The 26078-nt window shown below is 39.9% G+C and overlaps 2 protein-coding genes and 1 pseudogene across 2 annotated transcripts; all 3 read left to right on the top strand.

Moving 5' to 3' along the window:
* Positions 1 to 1998: 1998 nt before the first annotated feature.
* On the top strand, positions 1999 to 4784 carry LOC143886045 (butanoate--CoA ligase AAE1 pseudogene; annotated as a pseudogene).
* Positions 4785 to 7359: 2575 nt separating this feature from the next.
* Positions 7360 to 12315, top strand: LOC143886653 (putative flavin-containing monooxygenase 1). The gene is made up of 5 exons (XM_077390703.1): positions 7360 to 7985; positions 8360 to 8597; positions 8692 to 8867; positions 11057 to 11415; positions 11836 to 12315. Exons 1-5 carry the CDS (start codon positions 7548 to 7550, stop codon positions 12179 to 12181), a joined length of 1557 nt encoding a protein of 518 aa, XP_077246818.1. The 5' UTR covers positions 7360 to 7547; the 3' UTR covers positions 12182 to 12315.
* A 1095-nt stretch (positions 12316 to 13410) lies between these two features.
* Positions 13411 to 24412, top strand: LOC143886652 (Pentatricopeptide repeat (PPR-like) superfamily protein). Its single transcript, XM_077390702.1, has 6 exons — positions 13411 to 14170; positions 14645 to 15630; positions 20720 to 20872; positions 21029 to 21100; positions 22169 to 22358; positions 23862 to 24412. Exons 1-5 carry the CDS (start codon positions 13435 to 13437, stop codon positions 22277 to 22279), a joined length of 2058 nt encoding a protein of 685 aa, XP_077246817.1. The 5' UTR covers positions 13411 to 13434; the 3' UTR covers positions 22280 to 22358; positions 23862 to 24412.
* The last annotated feature ends 1666 nt before the right edge of the window (positions 24413 to 26078 follow it).

Genomic DNA, 26078 nt, shown 5'->3' with positions numbered 1-26078 from the left:
TAGCCTTATACTCTCATGTGCGTCACGTGATTTCGAAATACCTTGACGAATGATGTGGCATTTGAAGCCTAATTTGGGCCCACCCACATGGCATTAGGCATTACTGAAGAGCGAAGAACCATGTTTCGGTGGACCCCACCGTGCAGATGACATTGATATCTGATCGGGCATTCCTGACCGTTCTATTTTAGTGTTTGAACATCCTATTGGTAGGCCCAATGGAAATTATCTTTATGTTGGGCCCCACCAAATGAAGGACCTACATCTTAGTTATGAAGCGAATTGGCATGATATTTTTGGTAATTAGTCGCTCAATCAGTACCAAAAAAAAAAAAAAACTTTTGTGGGTTTTTATTCCCCTGCCTTTTCAAATTAAACATTTTCGGAGCTGGGAATTGATATCGGCACTCCTCTTTTCAATAATGGCATAGTGATCTTTACATTTAGCTAGTTTGCTTGTAAAGCCTGCTACAATTTCTCTGTGTACTCAGTCTCAATAGCCAATAAAAATTCGGTCAATAAAGTGTGGAGTTTCATTATCATTTCCCTTCTTTTTCACAGCTAAAAGGTGATGAATCCCCACCCTCTATGTTAGAGAAAAGCAAGTTGGGGTGTAAACGAGCCGAGCCGAGCTTGGCCAGGCTCGGCTCGGCTCGGCTCGGCTCGTTAAGCTCGGGTCGGGCTCGGCCAGGCTCGCGAGCCTTACCGAGCTCGGGTTATATTATGTTCACACCCCCTCCTCTTCCCTGGACAGCCCTACTAGTGTAATTTGACTACTTTTTTTACACTATGGGGGGTGGTCCTAGTAACAAATGAGGTTCCAAAAATGAAGTGACATAGTTTGCCCCCCCTTTCACTCCCTGGACAACCCTTTTAATGTATAAATTAATATATAATATATATATTTAAATATATTAAATTCTTAACGAGCCTTAACGAGCCGAGCCGAGCCTGGCCTAAATTGGGCTCGGCTCGGCTAGTTAAGGATTCGAGCCGAGCTTTTTTCGAGCCGAGCTCCAGCGAGCCTCCGAGCCCGAGCCAAAATTGACACCCTTAAAAGCAAGCATTGCCTGATGACCCAAGCCCCAAGGGGAGGCCCTTGAAATCCTCCTGATTCTAGGGATTCTAATCCTAAAAGACAAGATGCTTCAGGGGAAAATATCAAAACATGGTTGTGCTGATATCGTTTCCCTACTCAAACATGTGCATACATCGAAATATCGTGTAACTGTGTAAGGACCCATTAAATGTTAGATATAGATTGACTTTTGTTGTACATCCAAAATACACATAAAATGCAAATCTAGAATGAGAAATGATATATTCGCCCTTTTTTATACTTGAGACAGCCGCTGACTAGTGTAAAAGAATAGTCTTAAATACGCTAGAGGGGGCTGTCCCAAATAAAAAAGGGGCAAATATATCTCTTTCCATCTAGAAAACCCTTTTAGTTTGGCTCCAAATAGCTAGGGGTGGCAATGGTTCGGTTTCGGTTCGGTTTGACCCCCAAACCGAACCGAACCGAAATTTGAATCGGTTTGGTTTTACCAAACCAAAACCGAACAAAAACTGAATTTTCGGTTCGGTTCCGCCAATTTTGCCACCCTTTACTCATAATAATTGCAAATATTCGGTTTCGGTTCGGTTTGATACCCAAATCGAACCAAACCGAAATTTGAATCGGTTTTGTTTAACCAAACCGAAACCGAATTTTCGGTTCGGCTCGGTTCCGGTTCGGTTCGGCCAATTTTGCCACCCCTACAAATAGCCTAATGGATTTGCTCTTATCTGCTACCTACCTTAGATATATTTTTTTAAAATCTCTCCAAACATCTACATTGTATTTTCCCAAAGCTTTGCAATCTGCTTAGGATTTGTCTCTATCCTCATTCGAAACTTGGCACACATAGAAGTCAACTATAAATTAAGTGATCAACTCTATCTTTTCTTCCAAAATCTTCACCTCATTGCATTTTCTAGTAAAACCCAGATTTCAAAATATCCATGGAGGGTCTTCTTCGATGCCCCGCGAATTATATCCCATTGTCTCCAATAAGCTTTTTAGAACGATCAGCGAGCGTTTACAGTGATCAAATTTCTATTGTTTATGGGTCTGTAAACTCCACTTGGCGAGAGACCCGAGAACGATGTGTGAGACTCGCATCAGCTCTGACCCAGTTGGGAATTTCTTGCGGCAATATCGTAAAATCTCTCATACTTCATTTCTTTTTGTTATTTCGCTTGTTTGATTTGTTCAGCTTCTGATTGTGTAGTGTCCCAAGCGTACAAAATGAGGTGTCTACAATGTGAAACAACCAATTACTCTAGCAGCTTAAGCTATTGGAGTTATGTTATTTGATCATTTATACTTCAACACTTCCTTTCCCGTGTGGCCCCTATTTTTTTGGGTTAGCCATGCACATGGATTTTTAATATTAAGGAGTTAGTTGGGTTTTGAACCCGACCTGCTGTATGGCAATAGCTTTGATATCATGTGAAACAGCCAATTACTCAAAAAGATTAACCTGTTAGAGTTGGTGTTACTTAATCATTTATATTTCAACAGTCCACAATATACTTTAAATTCATGCTTTAATTTTAGTGTCTCTCTGTTCAACCAGGTTGCAGGACTTGGCCCAAACATCCCAGCAATCTATGAACTGCATTTTGGTGTGCCAATGGCGGGAGCGATTCTCTGTACTATTAATACACTTTTTGATTCAGAAATGCTATCAGTCGTACTGACGAAGACAGAGGCCAAAGTCCTCTTCGTCGATTACCAGTTCCTTGGAATCGCCATCGAAGCACTCAACCGTCTCTCCCAGACAAAAACCAGAACACCACTATTGGTCTTAATCCCAGAATCTGATACTCCATCAATCACCATTAACAATACTTTATTAAGCTCTGAGTACTTGGAGTATGAGCATCTGTTGAGGAGTGGAGAAGTTGGGTTTGAGATTAGATGGCCAAAGGATGAATTTGAACCAATCTCAATCAGTTACACTTCTGGTACTACTAACAATCCCAAAGCGGTTGTTTATAATCACAGAGGCGCGTATCTGAATTCCATTTCTAGCATTCTTCTAGATGATATGGCTTCGATGCCCGTGTATCTTTGGACCGTGCCCATGTTTCACTGCAATGGGTGGTGCTTCCCTTGGGGGATTGCAGCTCAGGGTGGCACAAACGTCTGCCTCAGAGATGTTTCTGCAAAGTCTATATTTGATTGCATCTCGTTGCACAAGGTAATGTAAGATCTTATGTGGGCAATCATTGATCTTAGATGAAACGGTACTCTAGATTTATGAATGAGATTAAGTGTGAAATTATTAGATTCACCTATTGACCAAGTGATCATCAGTAAGGGTAATCAATGCATCTTATCATATTAGACAAGGAGTGATAAACTGAAGAGCTGCCTTGCAAAATACCAGCTACAAGGGCCCTCCCATTGGTCAATCTCAATAAAGTGCATTTATTGCTCCATTAACTTTATATTTGTCCACTTTGTGGAGATGGACCAATGGGGGTGCCCTTGTAGCTGGGTTTTCCAAAGGCGCCCTTAAGTTTATCATTCCTCTATTAAGACATTGATGTTTAGCATAGCTATAAATTAACAATATCAGGAATAGTAGTTAATTAAATTGATTAAACAAATTAAAATTCTATTATAGGTGGAACTCTAAGAGGTCTTTCCCTAGAATAAATGGGGTTCACCAACTATAAGAAGATCCAGATCATCCAGAGGGTTAGTAAAAGATCTAGCCCAGGTCGATCAGGCACCTTGGCGGGTCAAGATAATTAAGTTCTAATCCTTCTTTTATATTCTAGACAACTTGCATGGTTAGATATGCAGAATAATTTAGATTAGATCTATTGTGTATGTGATCATGGCATATTTTAGATGAATGTTTTGAAAGCCCTAACCCTAGTTTTATAGGTAACTCACCTGGGTGGTGCACCTGCGACCCTTAACATGATTGTGAACACACCAGAAGGCGATCAGAAGCCACTTCCACACAAGGTAATAGTGATGACGGGCGGTGCTCCTCCGCCTCCACTGGTCATATTCAAGATGGAGGAGCTAGGTTTCGGCTTAATACACGCATACGGAATGACCGAAACTTATGGCGCGGCGGGCCATTGCATTCTGACTCCGGAATGGGATTCCTTGCCTGCCGAGGAACGAGTGAAGATGAAGTCTCGTCAAGGGTTTAACCATCTTATGACAGAGATTGACATAAGAGATCCAGTCACCATGAAGAGTGTTAATGCTGATGGAAAAACTAGAGGTGAAGCCGTGGTTAGAGGAAACACAGTGATGAATGGGTACTTTAAGGATTTGAAAGCAACTGAAAAGGCTTTTAGAGGGGGGTGGTTTAGGACTGGGGATATTGGGGTGAAGCATTGTGATGGGTATATAGAGATAAAGGAGAGGTCTCAAGATATTATAGTTTGTGGGGGTGAGAATATCAGTTCATTTGAGGTGGAATCAGAGTTGTTTAGCCATCCTTCAGTATTAGAAGCTGCTGTTGTGGGACAGCCAGATGAGAAATTGGGGGAGACTATTTGTGCTTTTGTGAAGTTGAAGGAGGGTTTTGATGCAAGTGCTGAAGAGATTATTGAGTTCTGTCTTGAGAGTTTACCAGAGTACATGGTTCCTAGAACTGTAATTTTTGAGAATTTACCAAAGACTTCAACTGGAAAGACTCAGAAGTTTGTTCTCAGGGAAAAGGCAAAGACATACTATGGGCAGCCTGTCTAAAAGGAATAGCTTTTAATATCTATATTTACTATGTGAAAAAGATAAGCTTTCCTCTTCCTTTTTAGTTGACAGTAAAAAATTAAAGAAGTTTTAAGATTTTGCTTAAAGCTCTCTCTCTCTCTCTCTCAATAGACCCACTGTCCGACCATCCGAATCCGAATCAGGATCCATGGACATATTTCGGATCGTGATCGTGGGATCTGAAAAAGTTATCGATGCGATACAGACAACTAACAAAAGTCCGAGGGACAGTCCTAAATCTGAATTAATTATATTATTTTACAAAAATACCCATGAACTTTTATGACATTAAGCATTATTTCAAGAATATTTAAATAAAAATAAGCCATATCTATTTTTTTCGAACAATTCTTATTTTCAGTATTCTGTCATTCATCTCTTAAGTATCGAGTGATCATCTTCTCTTCCTTCTCTAACCATTAAATTTATAAGTCTCTAATTCACTCAGTCGTCGCCCCTCGCCCTCTTCTCAGAATTTTACTTGCATACAATGTTAGTAAGACATACTAGGCCACTCCGATGGACGGTACGATTTGAAATGGATCGTGACCGAAACACATGAGGTAGGATGTGAAGCATTCCGAATCCAATGTGACAACGGATTTGAATATGGATCATGAGACATAGGAAGATCTGATCCGAAGTGGCTCCGTTGAAATCCCTGCTCTCTCTCTCTCTCTCTCTCTCTCTCTCTCTCTCTCTTTCTCTCTCTCATTTGATTGGTGTAATTGATGTCCTATCAACACTGGACACATCTTATATGAAGTCAAAACCAGGGTCCTGCCATCTACATCAACTTATAAAATGAGTTGATCATCTTCTCTTCCTTCTCTAACCATTAACTTTATAAGTCTCTAATTCACTGAGTCGTCGCCGCTGTGGCTCGCTCCCCCTTGCCCCTCGCCCTCTTCTCAGAATTTTAATTGCATACAATGTTAGTAAGACATACTAGGCCACTCCGATGGATGGTACGATTTGAAATGGATCGTGACCGAAACACATGAGGTAGGATGTGAAGCATTCCGAATCCAATGTGACAACGGATTCGAATATGGATCATGAGACATAGGAAGATCTGATCCGAAGTGGATCAGTTGAAATCCCTGCTCTCTCTCTCTCTCTTTCTCTCTCTGTCTCTCATTTGATTGGTGTAATTGATGTCCTATCAACACTGAACACATCTTATATGAAGTCAAAACCAGGGTCCTGCCATCTACATCAACTTATAAAGTGAGTTGAGGCCCATCTAAAAGTAAATCTGAAGCCCAATCAAAATCGTTCATCCCAATGAACCAACTATGAATCAATGGGCAAAAGTTTACAACTTTTTCACGACATGACCACACTGTGTAAATATTATTCGGCTCGGGTTTTTCCACCCTCCCCTGTTTTGTTTTCCAAAAGCACCAGCTGTGCCAGACCAACTCTGAAAGGCCCGCCTTTAGAGATGCTGAAAATGCATCTACACAGGGACAAGGGAAATCCACATATATAGCTCAGCAACTTTTCCTCCATTTCCGATGTGGGTTCTCACAATCCTCGCTGGTAGGGGTGTTCATTATTCGGTTAAAACCGAATAACCGAACAGTTTCAGTTTTTTTTTTTTGGCAATTCAGTTATTCGGTTTCGGTTATCTCCAAAAAAAATCGGTTAACCGAAATAACCAAATTAATGATAAAAACCATTATTTTTTCAAAAAAAGATGTGATATGGGCACTCCAAAGGATGATCGAAACCGTCCATTTGATTGATCACAACTTAATTAGGTTGTGCTCAAAAAATCATTTCGATTGGATCATCCTAGCCCTCCGATCGAAACAAAGATTTTGCTTTTTTCCCTCTTTTTTTCCCACCATTCGGTTATTCGGTCGAATTTTTAATCGGTTCGGTTTCGGTTACCGAAATTTGATAACCGAAATTATTTCGGTTATCAAATTTCGGTTATTTCGGTTCGGTTATAACCGAATAACCACCCTTACTCGCTGGCACATCATACTGGAGGGAGGTCCATCTTTGATACCATTATGTCACACCCCAACCCTATTGTGTAAATATCGTCTAATTCTAAGTTTTTCTACCCTCTCCGATTTTGTTTCCACCAGCACTAACCATGCCCGGCCCATTCCACGTTGGGCCTCAGTATCCTCGCAATTTTTATTTGTGAAAGAGCAAGGGGAAATGATATTTGCACCCTCCCTTTCTACCATTTCACCACTTTCTGCCTTCTCCTACAAATGTCAGCTTTTCCATCCCTTTTGTTTGTCTTTTCCCTAAAATGAATTCAAAGAATAAAGACAACCAAAAGGCGTTGAAATATCATTTCGGCTTGGTGAGATCCAAATCCATTGACCCAGAAATTAAATGGGCTAAGTGGATAATATAAATAATTTCAGATGGGATATTTTATATTCACCTATCTTTATTCCTTCTGCCACCCCTTGTAGTGTTAAAAAGTAGTCATAAATACCCAAGATGTGGCTAGCCCAGGAAAGAAAAGGGGACAAATATATCACTTACCTTTAAGATAACCCTGCCGGCCTGCCCCCCCATATTCAATTCAACAAACACATCACAGAAAGATACAATATTCACTTCAACAAACACGTCACAGGAAGACACAAAATTCAAAAAGGCCTAAAGACTTTGTTCCCAAGAAGAAGAAGAAGAAGGTGTTCAAGAGATCCCCAACTCATTCCAAGTTCCCTAACAAAACCAGTACATTGAACTCAAACCAGTGAGATCGATCGATCAATTGATAATGGAGAGGAGAGTAGGAATTATAGGAGCTGGGATTAGCGGCCTCCTTGCAGCCAAGTACATGCTACAAAAGGGCTTATGTCCCATAATCTTTGAAGCTCAGAGTGGTATTGGAGGAGTTTGGACTCACACAATTGAATCCACAAAGCTTCAGACACCTCGAGACGCTTATCTGTTTTCGGATTTCCCATGGCCGGATTCAGTGAAAGAAGAATTCCCAAACAACATTCAAGTCATGGACTATCTTGAATCCTATGCGAGTCACTTTGATATCTTTAGACACATCAAATTCAACTCTAGAGTTGTCAGCATAGACTATGTGGGAGTGTCTGATGAAGAGATGCTTTCGTGGGGACTCTGGGGAGGCGTCGGGGAGGCCTTCAATCCTAAGGGAAAATGGCATATCAGTGTAGAGGACCTCATTCATCACTCAACGGAGGTATACAGATTAGAAAAATCTTGCTTTAGATTTCGGCTACTGATATTGGCAATACCATGTTTTAACAATTGCACAAACTCACCTTGTCTTTTCCTTTTAGTTAGCTTCTTATAATTGCCTTCTTGACGATCAAATTAATTGCCCCTTTTTTATTGATAATCTTTCATAAATAAATTCCAATAAAGTAAATTAATTGCCCCCTTTTTTTATTGATAATCTTTGATAAATAAATTCCAATTGGGTCGGCTAATACTAATTTCTCTCATACTAATTCTATTACTGTTCTAGAAATTGGGTCGGCTATCAAATTGATCTCTAATTTCAATTGGGTCTCTCCAAATCACAATGATTCTAATCAAATTCCTTAATTCTAGGTCTACCAAGTGGAATTTGTGATCCTATGCGTCGGTCGATTCAGCAATGTTCCGAATATACCCGTCTTTCCACCAGGCCAAGGACCGGAAGTGTTCAATGGCAAGGTGATACATTCCATGGACTACTCAGCAATGGAGAATGCGAGCGCAGCGGAATCGATCAAAGGAAAGCGTGTTGCAATTGTCGGGTTCCAAAAATCGGCGTTGGATATCGCAGCGGAATGTGCTAATGCAAATGGTAAGCAGATATTAAGTAGGTTTTAAGAAATTTTAGTAGCGGTTTAAGGAAAATGATTAGATATTGGGTTATGTTTATTGTTGTTGTTTTGTAGGGGTGGAGCTTCCTTGTACAGTGATATGTAGAACTGTGCATTGGATTGTTCCTAATTACCTCCCTTGGGGTGTTCCTCTTGGTTATTTATACCTTAATCGTTTCTCAGAGCTCATGGTTCATAAACCTGGTGAAGGATTTCTACTTAGTCTATTGGCCACTCTTCTTTCACCTTTGGTAACATCTCTTATCCCCATTTGGTAACTGTTTTACAATGGCAATCCTCACTTTATTAAATTCTTATATAATTTGATGTTGATTGCTTTCGCTAACTATAACATCTTCTAATAGCTAAATAGGAATATGAAATAAGGAGTGTCATTACTGGAAATAAGAAAGCTTGGATTTAATCATCCTCATGTCAATTGTCTGATTGAGTTGTTTTCACGTTCTTCTCCTCCTTTTGTTTTGTCTTTTTAAGAAAGAAAAGGCATACAAAAGAAGTAAGAATGCTGGGAAAGTGGTGGAATTATCATCTCCCTTATCTATATCCTTACCCTATAAATATGTCTAGGCAATTTGGCAGGAAGCTATTTTGCGGTCCTTCTGTTTCAAGGAGAAGACCTAACTCATAGCCAAATTTGTCCTATTCATTTTATTTATACAAGGTGGCACTTCTCTCCTGAAAAAAAGAGGCTTCAAATTATTTTCACCAAATTTGTCTAGACAATCCCAATCTATGATGGAAATTGATTATTTTGTTTTACTTTTGCATTATAATATTGTAGGCATATAGATAAGGGAAATGTGTTGGGGGTTTCCACGTGAAAGCAAAATAGTCCCACATCGGAAAAGTGTAAGGATGTGGATGGGCTTATAAGGGAATGGGTTCCCTCCCCTTAACAGCTAGCTTTTGAGAGCGAGCTCTACCCGGGTCCCAACAAGTGGTATCAGAGCTGGGCACGTGGTAACCCCGGTTTAGCCTCCGATGATGGAAATCCTGCCCCATGGAGGGGCGAGATTGTCCACAGTGCTTCCACGTGGAGGGGGAGATTGTTGGGGGTTCCACATGAAAGCAAAATAGTCCCACATTCCCCTTAACAGCTAGCTTTTGAGGGCAAGCTCTACCTGGGTCCCAACAAAATGGTCCAAATTCAAGAAATAAATATGCAATGGTCCAAATTCAAAGGATAATACTTGTCATGGGTTCAACTTGAGTAGGTTTGGGCTGAGATTTTGATTAAAAAAAATTAATTGGAATCAACCCGAATTCGAACCTGATTTTATGATAAAAGCTCAACCGGAATTCCTCAAAACCGACCAGAATTGCACCCCATTTGACAGGTTGTCAGAAGAGCCTAATCGGTTTGATTATCATCCCATAATAGGCTATCCAAGGTAGAACTTACCCTTAAAAGCTAGCCGTTAAGGGGAGGGTACCCTAGTCCTTATTAGCCCTTCCACATCCATTCACTTTTCCGATGCGAGATGTTTGCTTTCGCGTGTAGCTAGCCATTGAGGGGAGGGTGTTCAGTTCTTATAAGCCCTTCCACATCACTTTACTTTTCAATGTGGGATCGTTAGACCTGGCAAACGGGCGGGCCGGGCCGGATTTGACCCGGCCCGTACGGGTCCGGGTCAAACGAGCCGGGTCAAAGTGACCCGGAAAATTCTACGGGTCATTGACATTGGACCCGCACCCGGCCCGTACGGGCCGGGTCGACCCGCGGGTCACCCGGATTTTTGACGTATTTTTTAAGAGTTTTTTTTTTATTTAGGGATTTGCTAGCCACCTTCTCCTGGGCTATTTTTCGGCTTGTAGCCCCTCCTTTGCTGCAAAGATTGCAAAGATTGGGTGAAGTACGGTCTGGGGCAAAGGTTGCTAGCAACAAAAGAATAAAGAGAAGTAATCATTACGGATTTTTGAAATATTCTCAGAATTTCTAAGTTTGAAATGAAAAATTACCATAAAAAGGTCAAAGTAAAAAAATTACATATAAAATATGACAATTACCGAGAAAACTACGGAAAAAAGTAAAAAAACCGTCTTTTGCACTTTTTTACGGGCACCCGCGGGTCCACCCGACCCGGCCCACTTTTGACGGGCCGGGTGGACCCGCGGGTCAATTTCTAACGGGTCACCAACAGGTGACCCGGACCCGTAAATTTACGTGCGGGCCGGGTGGACCCGCGGGTCCGGGTCACTTTTTGCCAGGTCTAGGGATCGTTTAGGCGGAACCCACAAGCGGCCCCAGATGAACTATAAAGCCCAGGATCCACCGTTTGTTTCCAAGGATTAAAATCGTTCACCAATTTATAATGGGCACGACAAAAGAAATACTCGTACATGATCGTGTATACGCCAATAAATACTCTGTATCTTCCCCTTTTATTCGTAAAAATTGATCAGATTGTGGATTTTTCAGAGTTGGGGATACTCCAAATTCGTTGAGAGTTATCTTAGATGGAAGCTCCCTCTAAAAAAGTATGGAATGATACCCAAACACAGCTTCCAGCAACAGATATCTTCTTGTTTGGTTACAACCATACCAGAAAAATTCTATGATAAGGTAGAAGAAGGAAGCATCATCTTGAAGAAATCCCAGACTTTCCGTTTCTGCAAAAATGGTTTGGTCATCCTCGGTGAAGCTGCGGCTCTCGAGACAGACATGGTGATCCTAGCGACCGGATTCAAGGGTGATCAGAAGCTCCATGACATTTTTCTGTCCCCAACCTTCAAAAATTATATAATGGGTTCACTATCAACAACAGTTCCTCTCTACAGGTTTCTCCTCTTGCTCTCATATTTTAAGAATTAGTTACACACCAATGACTACATGCAACCATGATTGAGATAAAATGTCAGGATTATGACATTTTATCAAACTAAATAAATAAAATTATGGTGATATTTAAAAAAAAAAAATTTCAGATATTATGGTGATATTCATTAGACATTGTTCTAATGATTGAGCAGTGGTCTTGTTCCTGCTATTGTTCATCTTTTTATTATTATTATTTATTTAATATGCTAGTAGGAAAGTCAGACTTGAACGAGAATTCAGCCAAGTTAAACCGAGTCAACTCGGGCAAGTTGACAATTAACTCAGAGAATTTTTAAAACTGATATACTGTTCATCTGGTTGCAACCACCACCACGCAATTTCATTTTGACGTCTGATAAATTTCTTGATGTTATTGACAGGGAGTGTATCCATCCGCGAATTCCTCAAATGGCGGTCATTGGATACTCAGAGAGTCTGGCGAACTTGTACACTTCAGAGATGAGATGCCGATGGCTAGCGAATTTTCTCGATGGCGGTTTCCGGTTACCTGCCATAAAGAAGATGGAAGAGGATGTGTTGAGATGGGAGGGATACATGAAGCGATACTCCGGCAAGTACTACCGGCGATCCTGCATTGGTCTTCTTCATATTTGGTACTATGATCAGCTGTGTAGGGACATGGGATGCAACCCCAAAAGAAAGAAAGGCTTTTTTGAGGAGTTGTTCTCTCCTTATGGACCTATGGACTACAGCAACATGGAATGAGCACACTTTTTTCTTTAGAAAATGATATTCACACACCCCTTGTTCTTATTAATACTCTTTCTTCTTTGGTTTGTGGTAGACAACTTGTCATGGATTTTTCATCCATTTGGAGTTTAACTAAAATAATTTCTTAAGTGGCATATCTATTGACATCTAAAAATAAACTGATCGAATTATAGAATGAAGGGCGTCCTCGCAAAATCCAACTTCAAGGGCACGCTTATTAGTCAATTTCAGCAAAATTGCGTTGATATTGACTACGAAAAAAGTGGATGGCGCCATAAAAGATGGAAAGGCTTAACCAATGGGGGCGCCCTTGAAGCTAGTTTTCGTAAGGGTGCCCTTCATTCTATCATTGCTCCTATAAATTTGGCATTTTACACCATGTAAGTTCTCTTTATTTGAGTTGGGTTACATTTTCACATACATATATAACTTTGTTTGGTGTCCCGTTTAAGATTATGAATGGATTACCTTAATTATACATCTGATTTTTGGCTTGAAAATAGAGGTTAGTTACATTGAATGGCCAAGATTGTTTGAGTGGGGCCAATTTTAACATGGACCATTCATGTCTAGACCCACATATGAACAATCTTGATAGGGCAGTTCTAACAGACATCTATTGCACCCCACTTCTGCTTCTGCTCAGTGTACGTGATCGGTTCCATTGATCCTGCAACCATAAGTCCTGCCAAATGTTGTTGAGACCAACCTGATCGGATGATCATAGGCCCTGGATTGATCAATCATCATTTGGGCTATATCAAGAAAGTCTAAACCGTTGGTTCTTGTAGTATGGGACCCAAAATTTGGCTTTTACAATTGATCCTAAAAGTGACTTTTCTGTCATACAAACTAAACCCACATCCTCACTCTACTAACAAAATATAAACTCAACTCAACTAACCTTCGTCCCAAACTAATTCAGGTCAGCCGATGAATCCTTTAGAAAATTTTCGTGAAGAAGGTGAAAGAATCTACCATGTTTAAACTGAGACTAGTTGAGTTTATCTACATGTATAATTTTCTTCCATTCTCTCAATTCTCCACTCTTCTAACAAAATATCCTTGATAAAATAAAATAAAAATCCAACGGTGGTCACTATCTCAATCAGCCCCAACAAAATTGAACGGTCCAGATTAACCCAATCTGCCCCCACCACACCCAAACACGATTCATTATATAAAAATCCCCCACTACATCCCTCCACTTGAACTCCCCAAATATCTCTCTCTCCCAACCGAAATCAATGCTCCTCCTCCCTCCGCCACCTCCTTCCACCCGCTTCTCATCCCCTCCTCTCTTCCTCCTCCCTCACCATAGTGGACCCCACCACCACCACCACCACCACCGCCACCTCTCTCAACCACCGCCACGTGTCTCCACCACCACCTCCTCCTCCTCATCTAACCCAACCTCCATCTCCTCCCTCCAAAACCTCCACTACGATTTCACCCCTCTCATCCAATTCCTCTCTTCCACATCCCCCTCAATTGATACCACCACCACCCCAACCTCCATCTCCCCCACCTCCCTCCACCTCGCAAACTCCTACCGCGCGGTCCCGGCCCCACTATGGCAATCCCTTCTCAAAACCCTCTCCTCCTCCCCCACAACTCTCCCCTCAGCAATCTCCCTCCTCTCCTTCCTCCAAACCCACAACCTCTTATTCTCCTATGAACTCCTCTACTCTATTCTCATCCACGCCCTTGGCCGCTCCCACCACCTCTACCAAGCTTTCCTCCTCTCCCACCATCAAACCCTAACCCCCTTCACCTACAATGCCCTAATTTCTGCTTGTGCCCGCAATGATGACCTCGAAAAAGCCCTCAATTTGCTTGATCGAATGCGCCGAGATGGATTCCAATCTGATTATGCTAATTACAGTCTCATCATTCAGTCTCTCACCCGTACCAATAAGGCCGATTCCTCCGTCTTACAGAAGCTCTACCATCAAATAGAGTCTGACCGCATCGAGCCCGACGGTAATGCGAAACAACCCATTACTCCAAAAGCTTATGCTTTTTTTTTCTTTTTCTTTTTTGATTGAGTGGTAGCTTAAGCTGTTAGTGATGGTGTTATTTAATGACTAATGCTAAGCTCAAAAGCACCCTTGTAAAAAAACAAAAAAAGGGGGGAAAGGGTACCCCCATTAGTCATATCCATTTTATGACAGTTCTGATTGTAATTTTTACCATCCTAAATGGATATTGGATATTGACCGATGGCGGCACCCTTTTACCCGTTTTTTGCAAGGGCATATGTTAATTTTGGGTTGGTCTTACATGTGGATTTTTAATATCAAGGGGTTTTGAACCCAAGACTTGCGAGGTTTTGAACCCAACAAAACCCTAGGACTTGACGTGAGGCAATAGCTCTGATAGCATGTGAAATAACCAATTACTCCAAAAGCTTAAGCTGTTAGAGACGGTGTTATTTAATTGTTTATACTTCAACAGGTAAGCTCTTGAACGACCTCATTACCGCCTTTTCAAAAGTCGGGGACCCGAATCGTGCGCTTTTCTTTCTGGGTATGATCCAGGGCCAGGGGCTAAGTCCTAAGACTGCCACGTTCGTTGCCCTAATCTCTTCATTAGGGACTTTGGGGAGAACAATTGAAGCAGAGGCTGTTTTTGAGGAAATGAAAGAAGGTGGACTAAAACCCAGAAACCGGGCGTATAATGCTCTGCTTAAAGGTTATGTGAAGAGGGGTTCTTTGAAAGATGCTGAATTGCTTGTTTCAGAGATGGAAAGGAATGGTGTCTTGCCCGACGAATATACTTACAGTTTGCTGATTGATGCTTATGCTAACGTGGGTCAGTGGGAAAGTACGAGAGTTCTATTGAAGGAGATGGAGGCTAGTGATGTTAGGCCGAATTCATATGTGTTTAGTAGAATTTTAGCTAGTTATCGTGATAGGGGGGATTGGCAAAAGTCATTTTCGGTACTAAAAGAGATGCAGAGTAATGGTGTCCGGCCTGATAGGCATTTTTATAATGTGATGATTGATTCATTTGGGAAGTATAATTGTCTCGAGCAAGCGGTTGATACGTTCAAACGGATGAAATCAGACGGAATTCAGCCGGATAATGTTACATGGAACACGTTGATTGATTGCCATTTTAAGTCTGGGAGGTATGATAGGGCGCGGGAGCTGTTTGAGGAGATGCAGGAAAGTGGTTGCTTGCCTTGCACGACGACGTACAATATAATGATCAATTCGTTGGGGGAGCAAGAGAAATGGGACGAGGTGAAGGACTTGTTGGGGAAGATGCAGAGTCAGGGATTGCTGCCCAATGTTATCACATACACTACACTGGTGGACATTTATGGGAAGTCAGGGAGGTTTAAAGATGCGATTGAGTGCTTGGATGTCATGAAAGCCGGGGGTTTGAAGCCTTCTTCGACAATGTACCATGCCTTGGTCAATGCATATGCTCAAAGGGTATGCTCTTTGCTTGTCTTGGTGGTGTTTATCTTAATCTCTGAAAGTTTCATTTGATAACTACTAAGTCTGACATGGATTGTCTTGAAGTTGAGCTGAAAGAATTGTTGGATTGTTTGTACAGTAACTAATTGAGAATAGGGGCCTAAACAAAAAAGAAAAACAGTTTGTTATTGAGATATAAATTTGTAAGCATTAATGTGTTTAAATGTAATTTCCCATTCCACACTAGGTTGTGAAACAACCAATTACTCCAAAAGCTTAAGCCATCGGAGTTGGTGTTATTGAATCATTTATACTTACAACATAGGTGACCTTATCTCTTATCACAAGTCTTGTGATAGATATGATCTACGTACAAATGAACATATATGGCAAGGAATCTCCATTATTGAATCATTCACAATCCATATCATTACTCTTACACTTACAAAGTCTTCTTTTTGAAGATCCAAGAAATTCCAAGGCTGAGGTAAGATTTTCTAATGTTTTTTGAGTCCCTTTAATTGACATAGACCCAAGCCCTCTAGTAGGATGATGCGTCGGGGATGGTCGGGATAGCTCAGCTGGTAGAGCAGAGGACTGAAAATCCGGGGGCCTTCCGCATGAAAGCGAAAGGAAGCGCTCTTTCTGGTCAAGAAATCGATCGACCTCGTTCACATAGCTTTTAAAAAGCATCCCGGAGCGAGCGCCCCCTATGGTGTTTCTTGCTGAGTCAAGCTCTCCATTTTTTTATATATAAATTCCCACGCATTTCGGATGTCGGTTATTGGATTTGGTCTTCCTCGTCTGACTGACTAATCACACATACTACCATTACAATATCTTACTCGATTGATCTCGGTGTTCTCATTCCACGCTATGTCAAAAAAGGTAAATGGCCTGGACCAGAAAGCTTTAATGGCGGGGGCAGAAACGGAAGCAGGTACGAATAGAAGAAGGCCTAGAATAGCCAAGCCAAAGGGGTCCTATTAAGTGGTCCAATCAGTCTAATGCGTAATGTCCGGTATCGGGAGTCTTTTTGTAATCCATAGATTAGGAACCGAGCGGGGAAGTGAGCTCTACTCTAAACTCTAAAGGCAGCAAAGAAACGATTTTCTCAAAAAAATAAAAATAAAGAAGGAGAGTTTGAATTTGAGTCTTATCTTTTTTCGAAGCTATTCCTTTCTTCCCTATTCATTCACCTGTCCGATCTTCTGAATTGGGGTCAAGTAGATCTAGTAAAAAATCATAGTATTCATTTTGTTTGTGTTTGTGGACTCAAGTGTTCAAACAAAGCTTGTCCTTGGATAATATATCCAAACCCATTACTCCTTGATCGAAAGGAATCCCTACGAATCCAACGAACAAAGTAAATAGGACCAACACAAGTAGAGGCAATAGCATTGTATTATCTGATTCATGAGGATACATGGAAGTATCTTTATTGTCAAAATGAGTACTAGAGGATCGCATTAGATTTCGTACATCAAAAGTGTTGGTTTCAGAAGATGGAATGTCTAATGTTTTTTCACCCGGAGAACTAATAGGATTGTTTCGAGCGGAACGAACAGGGCGTGCTTTGGAAGAAGCGATCTGTTACCGAGCCATCTTATTGGGAATTACCAGGGCATCTCTGAATACTCAAAGTTTCATATCCGAAGCAAGTTTTCAAGAAACTGCTCGAGTTTTAGCAAAAGCCGCTCTACGAGGTCGTATTGATTGGTTGAAAGGCCTCCTATATGTGCAAATAGAATTCGGGCAGATCTTTACCCGGAGTAGAGCATAAACCTAAAAGAATTGAAGAGGCCCATTTAGGAACAAGAAAATTACATCGTGATTTGGATCTCGATGAAAGAAGTTGGTCTGGCTCTGAATCTACGTGCCTATGACTTCGTTTCCCAGGAAATCCGTGCAGCGGAAGATCCTGAATTTGAGACTTTCTACACCAAAAATATTCTCTTAAACGAAGGTATTCGTGCTTGGATGGCGGCTCAGGATCAGCCTCATGAAAACCTTATATTCCCTGAGGAGGTTCTACCCCGTGGAAACGCTCTTTAATGGAGCTCGTAAGGAGTCCTATTGAAACCAAGAAATATAGGACTGCCTGCCATCCACACCAGAATAGATGGAGTTTTCCGAAAAAACCTGCTAGTGGAGGAAGACCTCCTAGGGATAAGAGACATAGGGTTGAAGAGAGAGCCAAAAAAGGATCTTTCGTGTATAATCCTGCATAATCTCGAACGCTAAGTGGTGATTCAACATAGATTCTACATCTTGGAACCAAGCCAATTTTGGAGCAGCTTTGTGATAATGGAACCAACCAGCAAAAAGCATTAACCCTGCAAAGACCAATGCACCAATTGCGGTGCAATAGAGTTGTAATTCACTAGTTATTCCAGACGCTCGCCAAATCTGAAAAAAACCAGAGGTTATTTGTATTCCTCGGAAACCACCCCCCACGAGACTTCATAAGTTTAGGGATTTGAAAGCGGAACAAAAGGCGGGGAAACTCAACCGTCTACCGAAAAGAGATGCAGCAATGTTGAAGAGACAATTATCTCACCTGCAAACATATTTGGGTGGGACATTGGTTCTTATTCCTAAGATTTCTAACCCTTCATCTTTCTCTGATCTTCGTCCTATCAGTCTATGCAGTTTTTCATATCAAATTCTTTCCAAGATCATGACAGACCGCTTGGCTCCTATCCTTCAAAATCTGATTTATCAGGAGCAATTTGGTTTTGTCAAGGGAAGACATATTCATGAGTGTATGGCTCTGGCTCAGGAGTTAGCTGCTGATTTGCCCAAAAACACTTTTGGAGGTCATATTATTTTAAAGGTTGATATGGCTAAGGAACCATCATAGTATTTTTTGACTCCTCCGAAAGGAAAGATGGTAAATGGATCATTCAACGATCTGGGTCTGATGGATTCTATTTGTCTCTTTCTTTGATGGAAGGGAAAAGGAAATTCCATTGCGGGGATAAAGTTGAGCCAAAAGATCCCGATTCAAGATAAACTCATGAGGAAGTGGTATCTCTTTAGGATCCACTCCAGCATCTAGAAATTGGTTAATCGGTAAAGATACATGTACTTGGTGTCCCGCCCAAGAAAGAGACCCAAGTCCTAGTAACCCCGCTAAGTGGTGATTCAACAGCACCTTAACAGCTTTGAAATAGTTAAAATAAATGGTATATGGCGTATCTGCATCGTACGCTGCAAAGATGTGCTGTTTGGTGACTGGTTAGTGAATTAGTTACTGAAAATCAGCATGTCTATTGCTATGGTAAGCACCATTAAGAAACTGATAAATATGTGTCTCATACACAATTTAAAATAATAAAAGGGATGAAAATGGAAACAGCCTTGGGCATGTAAGTTTGTATCAGAATCAGCTTCCATAAATGTATATGTGAGGCTTACAGCAGTTTTTATCATCCTTAGTAGGATACGTATAGCTGCAAAAGTTATTGGCTGAAATAGATATGCGTTTGATGCAGAAATAGAGACATAAATCCATATATGAAGTTTATCAAAATATCAGAAAGTCTGCGTGACGCAGTACGGATCCATGGAGGAGATTGTTTTTCAAAGATTAGGCTCATGTTTTAGTCAACTAGGGTGAAAAATAAGGTACGGGCAAAGGAAATAGGCTATGCAGGTTGCAGGAATCTGAATTTATTGGGAAGAGTAGACCTTGTAGGAAATAGGGGTGAAAAAGATGGGTGGAAATTAGTTTTTTGAATCCTAAAATATAGAATTAGATTGAAAAATTATTTCTACTAGGTTTATCGTAGGTTTGGAGGAGTGCAGACGTATGCTTGGAAGGTGCAAACGTTTGCTGGAAGCTGTAGACACACACCAGTAAGGTGCAATCAAGAGTTTTGGTGCTTTTGGACAAGAGTAAGGGACACGGGGTTTAGGGTAAGGTGAGATGGGTAAAACAAGAACAAAAATTGGGGGTTTGCTGTTTCAGACAAGAAGACTTAATCTTTCCAGTTCCCGGGCAGATTGTTTTTGTAGAGAAAACTAAAAAAAGAGAGAAAACAGGAGAAATATAGATGACAAGTAGCAAAGAAACAAGATACTTATCTCAAGACATCCTACTATGAGTTTTCATTGGTATATCAGAAAGAAGCTTTGGCATCTCACCAAAGATGAATAAGATTATGCTAGAATCACACTAGCAATCCGTAGGCTTTACACCAAAGACATCCTAGGCATCACACCAAAGGGATCAAAGCATTGCACCTTGAAGAATAGACATCACATCCACAAAAAAAGAAAAAAAACTTCAAATCTTTATACATTCACCATTCCATCATTGCATTCATCATCCATAAAAGAAAAGTGCCGGCTTGAAATATATAATCAAAAGAAGTGAACTAGAGAATTCTAAAACCGTAAAAGAACCTAACAACTTTGGGCTAAAATACTTTCTAATGACTTAAAATCTCTCTTCTCACTTAGAATTTCTGTAATACATGTGTGGGGCTTATTTAAAACACTCATAGCTCAAAGAATATAAGTGATTTTGATGGGAAAAGACTCCACTAGCCCCTTATGACTTAAAAAGAATTTAATAACATTCTAAAAAATAAATAAAACTCTTTTAACGTTAACGATGGGCACCATCTTTTTAACTCCTTAATTCTTCATGGTATCTTGATGATCCTCCATCATCGTGGAGAAGGCCATATTACAAATTGCTATTGAGCTTTGGGTGGCTCTCTTTGATTTTTTTCATATGCTCTTATATGGTGTTAGACCTTTTTCTTAAAAAGAAATCAAACATTACACAATTATGGGGCATGCATGCTGCAAAAATTCTGAATTGTCATCATTAACTTTTCGCCCTTGAAGTGCATTTTCCAACTTTAAAATAGTTCACCGATAAGTAGCAGTTCACCTATAATATCTACCTGTCACTGTATTGTGGACTTTACTTGTGACTTGTGACTTGTGAGCACACCAGGTTTCCTATTTCGCATATTGTCATGCACCTTGAAGAGAATTAGCAGCTCGATTTTGCACCTGTACACTTAAATGAAGGAAATTGATTGGTTGAGCTTGCAAGAAATTAATGTTTACTTCCATCTGTTGGCAGGGTTTGTCTGATCAAGCCATAAATGCATTCAGGGTCATGAGAGCGGATGGCATAAAACCTAGTGTTTTAGTACTCAACTTGTTGATTAATGCGTTTGGTGAGGATAGACGAGATGCTGAAGCCTTTGCTGTATTGCAGTATATGAAGGACAACGTAAGTTATTGACAGTCTCTATTTTAGTAGTTTATCTTTTACTAGTTATGTTTATTTTGGGACGTGAAATCATCCCTCCTAGTCTACTAGATATATTCCCAGTCATTGATTTGAATTCAATCTGCTAATTTTTTATATAATTTCTTGTGAATGTAGGATTTGAAGCCAGATGTTGTGACATATACAACCCTTATGAAAGCTCTAATCCGTGTAGAGAAGTTCAATAAGGTAGCATTCCCTGTCTTGCTTTGTTTTATTCGAAGAGCAGACATATAGAATCTTAACTGTGATTTTGTATCAAGCAGAAATTGCACAAATTTAGTGCAAGTTTTCCCCCTTTTGCTTTCTTCTTGGTTTTACATGTGACAAACTTTAGTTCTTTTACCAAATCAGGAAAGTTATGAACTAGTAGATTTTAATGAGTTCTTATCAAGGAAGCAGGATTCTTCCCTCGGAGCCTTCGATTCCCGCTTTCGATTCCCGCTCTGGCAACCTTGGTTCTTATTCTCTAGTCCTATGTATCATGCTTTCCCAGATTGTTGTTGTTGCAGTTTTCTTCCTACATGTTCATTTCACATTGAAAATGCTTTTAAAGTGTAATTAGGCAGTTCTAGTGCTCATTCTTGTGAGATTCTTTGACCAGAGCCAAAATCAACTTAGAAAATTCCTAAATGAGAAAGAAAAAAAAAGTTTTGCAGATCTTCTTTCTTCCGAGTGATGAATTGTTAAATAAAGTAGAATCTGATCCTTGAGAAGCAAACTATCAGTGCTCTCAATGCCCCCTTATCAAACATTCCAGACAGGATTTTAGGTGTTATTGGTGTGGTTGCTGTCATGGATTTAAATTTCGGTTTCGGCCCAAATTTCAGCCTTGGCTGAAACCGAAATTTCGGCCGAAATCCGGTAAAACAATAATAATAATAATAATCAATTAATCATTTCAGAAATTTCGTCCGAAGAAATCCGAAATTTTAGATTTCGCAAAATTTCAGTTTTGGTCCCAACCGAAATCCGAAATTTCGGACATTTCAAACTTCAGACGAAATTTAAAACTATGGTTGCTGTTTCAGTTTGCTTGAGTTCTTTTTCTTGTAGTAATGGGTGTTCCTGTATGATGTTGCCGACCAAACTAATTCAACACATTCATAAGTGGTTTACAACAATTTTCATGTTTTTGGATCACTGTTACTATCAAACAAGAGTGTGTCGTTTTAATGTAATTGAAACGCTAGCCATCTCCCATTGGACATTTTTTTGATACATGGTACTGATATGATGGTAATGGATTTGTATCAGGTTCCAGCTGTCTATGAGGAAATGATTTTATCGGGGTGCACTCCAGATAGAAAAGCCAGAGGGATGTTGCGTTCAGCACTCCGGTACATGAAGCAAACATTGAGTTTGTAGCTTAGTAAATACGACGCAATTGAGGCCCTTCAATTGTCTGATTTAGCTGTTAAGCTGTGTTACTCAACACCAATTCAAGGTTTGTATCCTTCTCTATTCGAACTAAAATAATTTTTATGGCAGAGTTATAAGTTGAACAAATCCAGTATAGACACTTGAAAATATATGATTTCCGAATAATTTTATACTTGATGGAGATATAGATTTTCTGGTTTAATTTCTTCTCAAGCAACCAATTGTGCCATGTTGTTGTATAGGGCTATAATCACATAATTGCATTACCTTATTGTATGATTGCTCGTCAAGTTACTATTTGCTAATGAAACTCATGCACAAGTTCTACTGTGTTTGGAGAGAGATTTTACACTTTCCAAACATCTGGTTACTATGTGTTAAAGAAAGAAAGAAATGGCTTTTGCACACTTTTACAGTTTTATAACTCTACTTGACCTAAATCATAGCACCATCTAACAGAAAGGAGTGTTTATTTTATTAGGGTATCTTTTTTCTATAACAATGCTGTCACTCTTCTTGATGATTCAGTACTTGGAAATGAAATGGATTTCTTGGAAAACATCTAATAATCTTTCAATAGCATCTCTTTTAACCGATGTTAAATCTACTCAAACTGTTTCATTCAATGCCTAGTTGTCAATTTTGTTCTGATGGGCCTCCATTTTTATTCTGAAATGGAATTTTATTCTCTGCCTGAAAAGAGGATCCCATTTCTGAAAAGACGTGACAAAAGTTTTAAGAAGTTCAAAATTTTAAAATTGGAATAAAAAAAATGATGAGTGGAACAATAGCAAAAACTAGAGCAAACCATAACTTCATAATTTATTAGACCTAACATTTCGATTGGAGATGGTTTTGCTACTGAATAGGCTCCTCCAGGAAAAGTAATAAAATAAAAGTATTGACTAAAATAAACCAGAACCAGAATGACCTGAACAGTCTGGAATATCCATAATTAACTGGAAGGCAGGCCGATAATAATTAACTGAAGGCAGGCCGATACATTCCGGTACAATTTCTGTCTTACGGATGAGATATCCTTTTGACATAGGACGAAGACACCTAAGAAAGTTCAAGGGAACGACACCACGGAAGTAATTGAAATGAAGGGAGTTGGTCTTTATTGTAGATGATTGCAGAGGCTTAATTTTGTGTGTGGTCCCATGGATTCCCTTCCGGTACCCACGACCAAAAAAATTACTATAATTTTTGCCCCCATTGTGCAAAATTTCTGGCATCGCCCCTGTTCGCACCCACTTGTCAAATGCTATTCATCAGTCATGCATGCTAATGCTTCTTCATTAGGTTGATGTAATGAGGCATTTCACATTAAACACATATATTCTCTTCTTGTACTTTCTTTTTGTTTTTAATAATATTTCATTGCCATTCAAAAAAATCTTGATATTCTCTTCTATTTCGATTCCTAGTTTAAGCTCACCTGTTGCAACTTTATTGAAATAGTTTCCAGCTTTATAGCATTATGTTCACGCAATATTGTAATACTGATATTAAATTAACAGTTATTCATAAATTTTTGACATGCTCTACTTTTGTCTACTTGCAGGAAAAGTTGACTGGCATTGAAGTTGGCTGTTTATGTGCCTTCAAGCAGCTGCCATGGAATGGAAACAAAAGATGGGTAGGAGACATATTTTTCTTCAAAAGGACAGGGTAATCATCAAACTAGAAAAATGTTTTCCAAAGGCTGCATATGCAAAACTTCTCGTTTTGAAGACCACCATATATCATCCCCAAAGCAAACACATGTTAGGATTAAAATTACATGTATATGTTCCTCCCTGAAAATATCTTGTTTGTATTTTCTTTACTTGTTCAGAAAAAAAAATGCAGTCTCAATGAACATAAACACATATGTTTATGTATTCAACAACATTGATTTCAGTCTCAATGAACCCTAGGTATTGTGAAAATCTCTCAGATATCAGAAGGAAGTCACTATATCTTCTATATCTTCTGATTTTATGTCGTTTTTTTTCTTATTATCTTCTCATTTCATGTCCATATGAACAAAACACTCAACAGAAAGAGACGAGTAATCTGGTTCATCATATGCCAACTCACAATGATTCATTTGTATAATAATGAACTTTCTAATATCTATAGTAGTTACTTCCTTGAACTTTTGTGCTTCTATCTCTGTGTTTTTTTTTTTTTTTGAATGATTGATGCCTTTTTTTAAATCTTTGGTCTACTCAAACATGGCCATTAGGCGTCTGATTTTGTTGTTTTGACTTGTTTTATAGATGACTATAAATGGTTGAGATCAGTTCTTTTCTCATTGGAAGAATTAGTTGCAAAGAATTTCGTTGCATTGTAAACATCACTATATATCGTCCTCCCAACTTCATACCCTGTTCCACTCTTGTTTACATAGCTGTAAACCCGCACTGCCTCACCTTGCCATTTTCACTACCATGAACATATCCACTTAGATTGATAATTAGTTGAACGAGCAGGCCCAAAATATTCTGGATAACAGAATAAGGGATTGTTGCCTTTAGTTATGTAGAGATTTTATATGTTGTGTGTACCTAAAGTCCAGTGTTTTTCGAAAGGTACTGCGGGCCCACTTCATAGCTAAGATGATCCAAACTGTTCATTTGTTGCGCCAAAATGTAAATAGGCTGTACCCCATAAATCATCTCCATAGGTTGATCCTAACCCTCCGATCTACAACGGGATTTCCCATTATAGAAATCTCTATAAATCGGAGGGTTGGGATCATCCTGTGGAGAGATGATTTAAGTGGTGGAACCTATTTGCGTTGTGGACCAACATATGAACAGTTTGGATCATACTATGAAGTGAGAACCATAGTATATTTTTGAAAATTACTGGACTTCAAGAACCAACAACATATAAAATCTTAGGATTTATTGGGATTTTCAAAGTAGAAAGCGATCCTTTTTTGGGGGGCTTGGAATTTTTCACATCACTAACATTCTTCGACCATGCTATGCATGCATATGGGCTCCACCGTGCAAATGTTGGGTGGGAGGAATGACCCTACAAACCAAAACGTCAAGTGCAAAGTGGTGGGCCTAACATGTCATAACAACCATTCTCTGACCCCTCTAAAGCAAAATCCTGGCTCCGCCCCTGCCCCCGAGTCGACTACCTTTTACCTTTTACCTTGGCTGTGTTCCATGTTTTGCAGATGCATTTCCGCGTTTTACCCTATATAGTCAATAAAAACACTTTTGACTGTTCCGATTATGGCAACGTCAACCGAGTACTCAGCCGGGTCAACTGAGTACTCAACCTTGTCGTGCCGAGTCGACTAGGATTTTCTTCGGCCTCGTTCTCCACCGCATCAGCATTTTTAAACACTTACTGACCTGCTGCCACTGCCATTAGCTTGCCAACTTCCAGCGCAGCCACCACTTCCATACCCTGAATTGCTGCCACTTCCAATTCCACGACAGCACCTACTTCCACTCTATATTTTGAGGAATGATAAACTGAAGGACACCCTTGCAAAACACGAGCGTCAACGGCCCTCCCATCGATCAATCTCAATAAAATCCATTTATGCTCCTTTAACTTCTTATTTATGTGTGCCATTTAGTAATTTTAAATGCCCATTTTGTGGAGAAGGACCAATGGGGGTGCCCTTGTAGCTGTGTTTTGTAAGGGTGCCCTTCGGTCTATCATTCCTCTTAGATTTTTTTATAGGAAAATGTTATCAGCACTATTGTATATTGATCAACCTATGGAGATGATTTTTTGGGCACAACCTATTTAGGCTGTGGCCCATCCA

The sequence above is a fragment of the Tasmannia lanceolata genome, unplaced genomic scaffold (assembly GCF_043159265.1).
Source record: "Tasmannia lanceolata isolate RefF3 unplaced genomic scaffold, GAP_Taslan_0.1 ptg000011l, whole genome shotgun sequence".
NCBI lineage: Eukaryota > Viridiplantae > Streptophyta > Magnoliopsida > Canellales > Winteraceae > Tasmannia > Tasmannia lanceolata.
The sequence above is the reverse complement of the archived record's forward strand: the minus strand, read 5'-3'. Positions and strand labels throughout refer to the sequence as shown.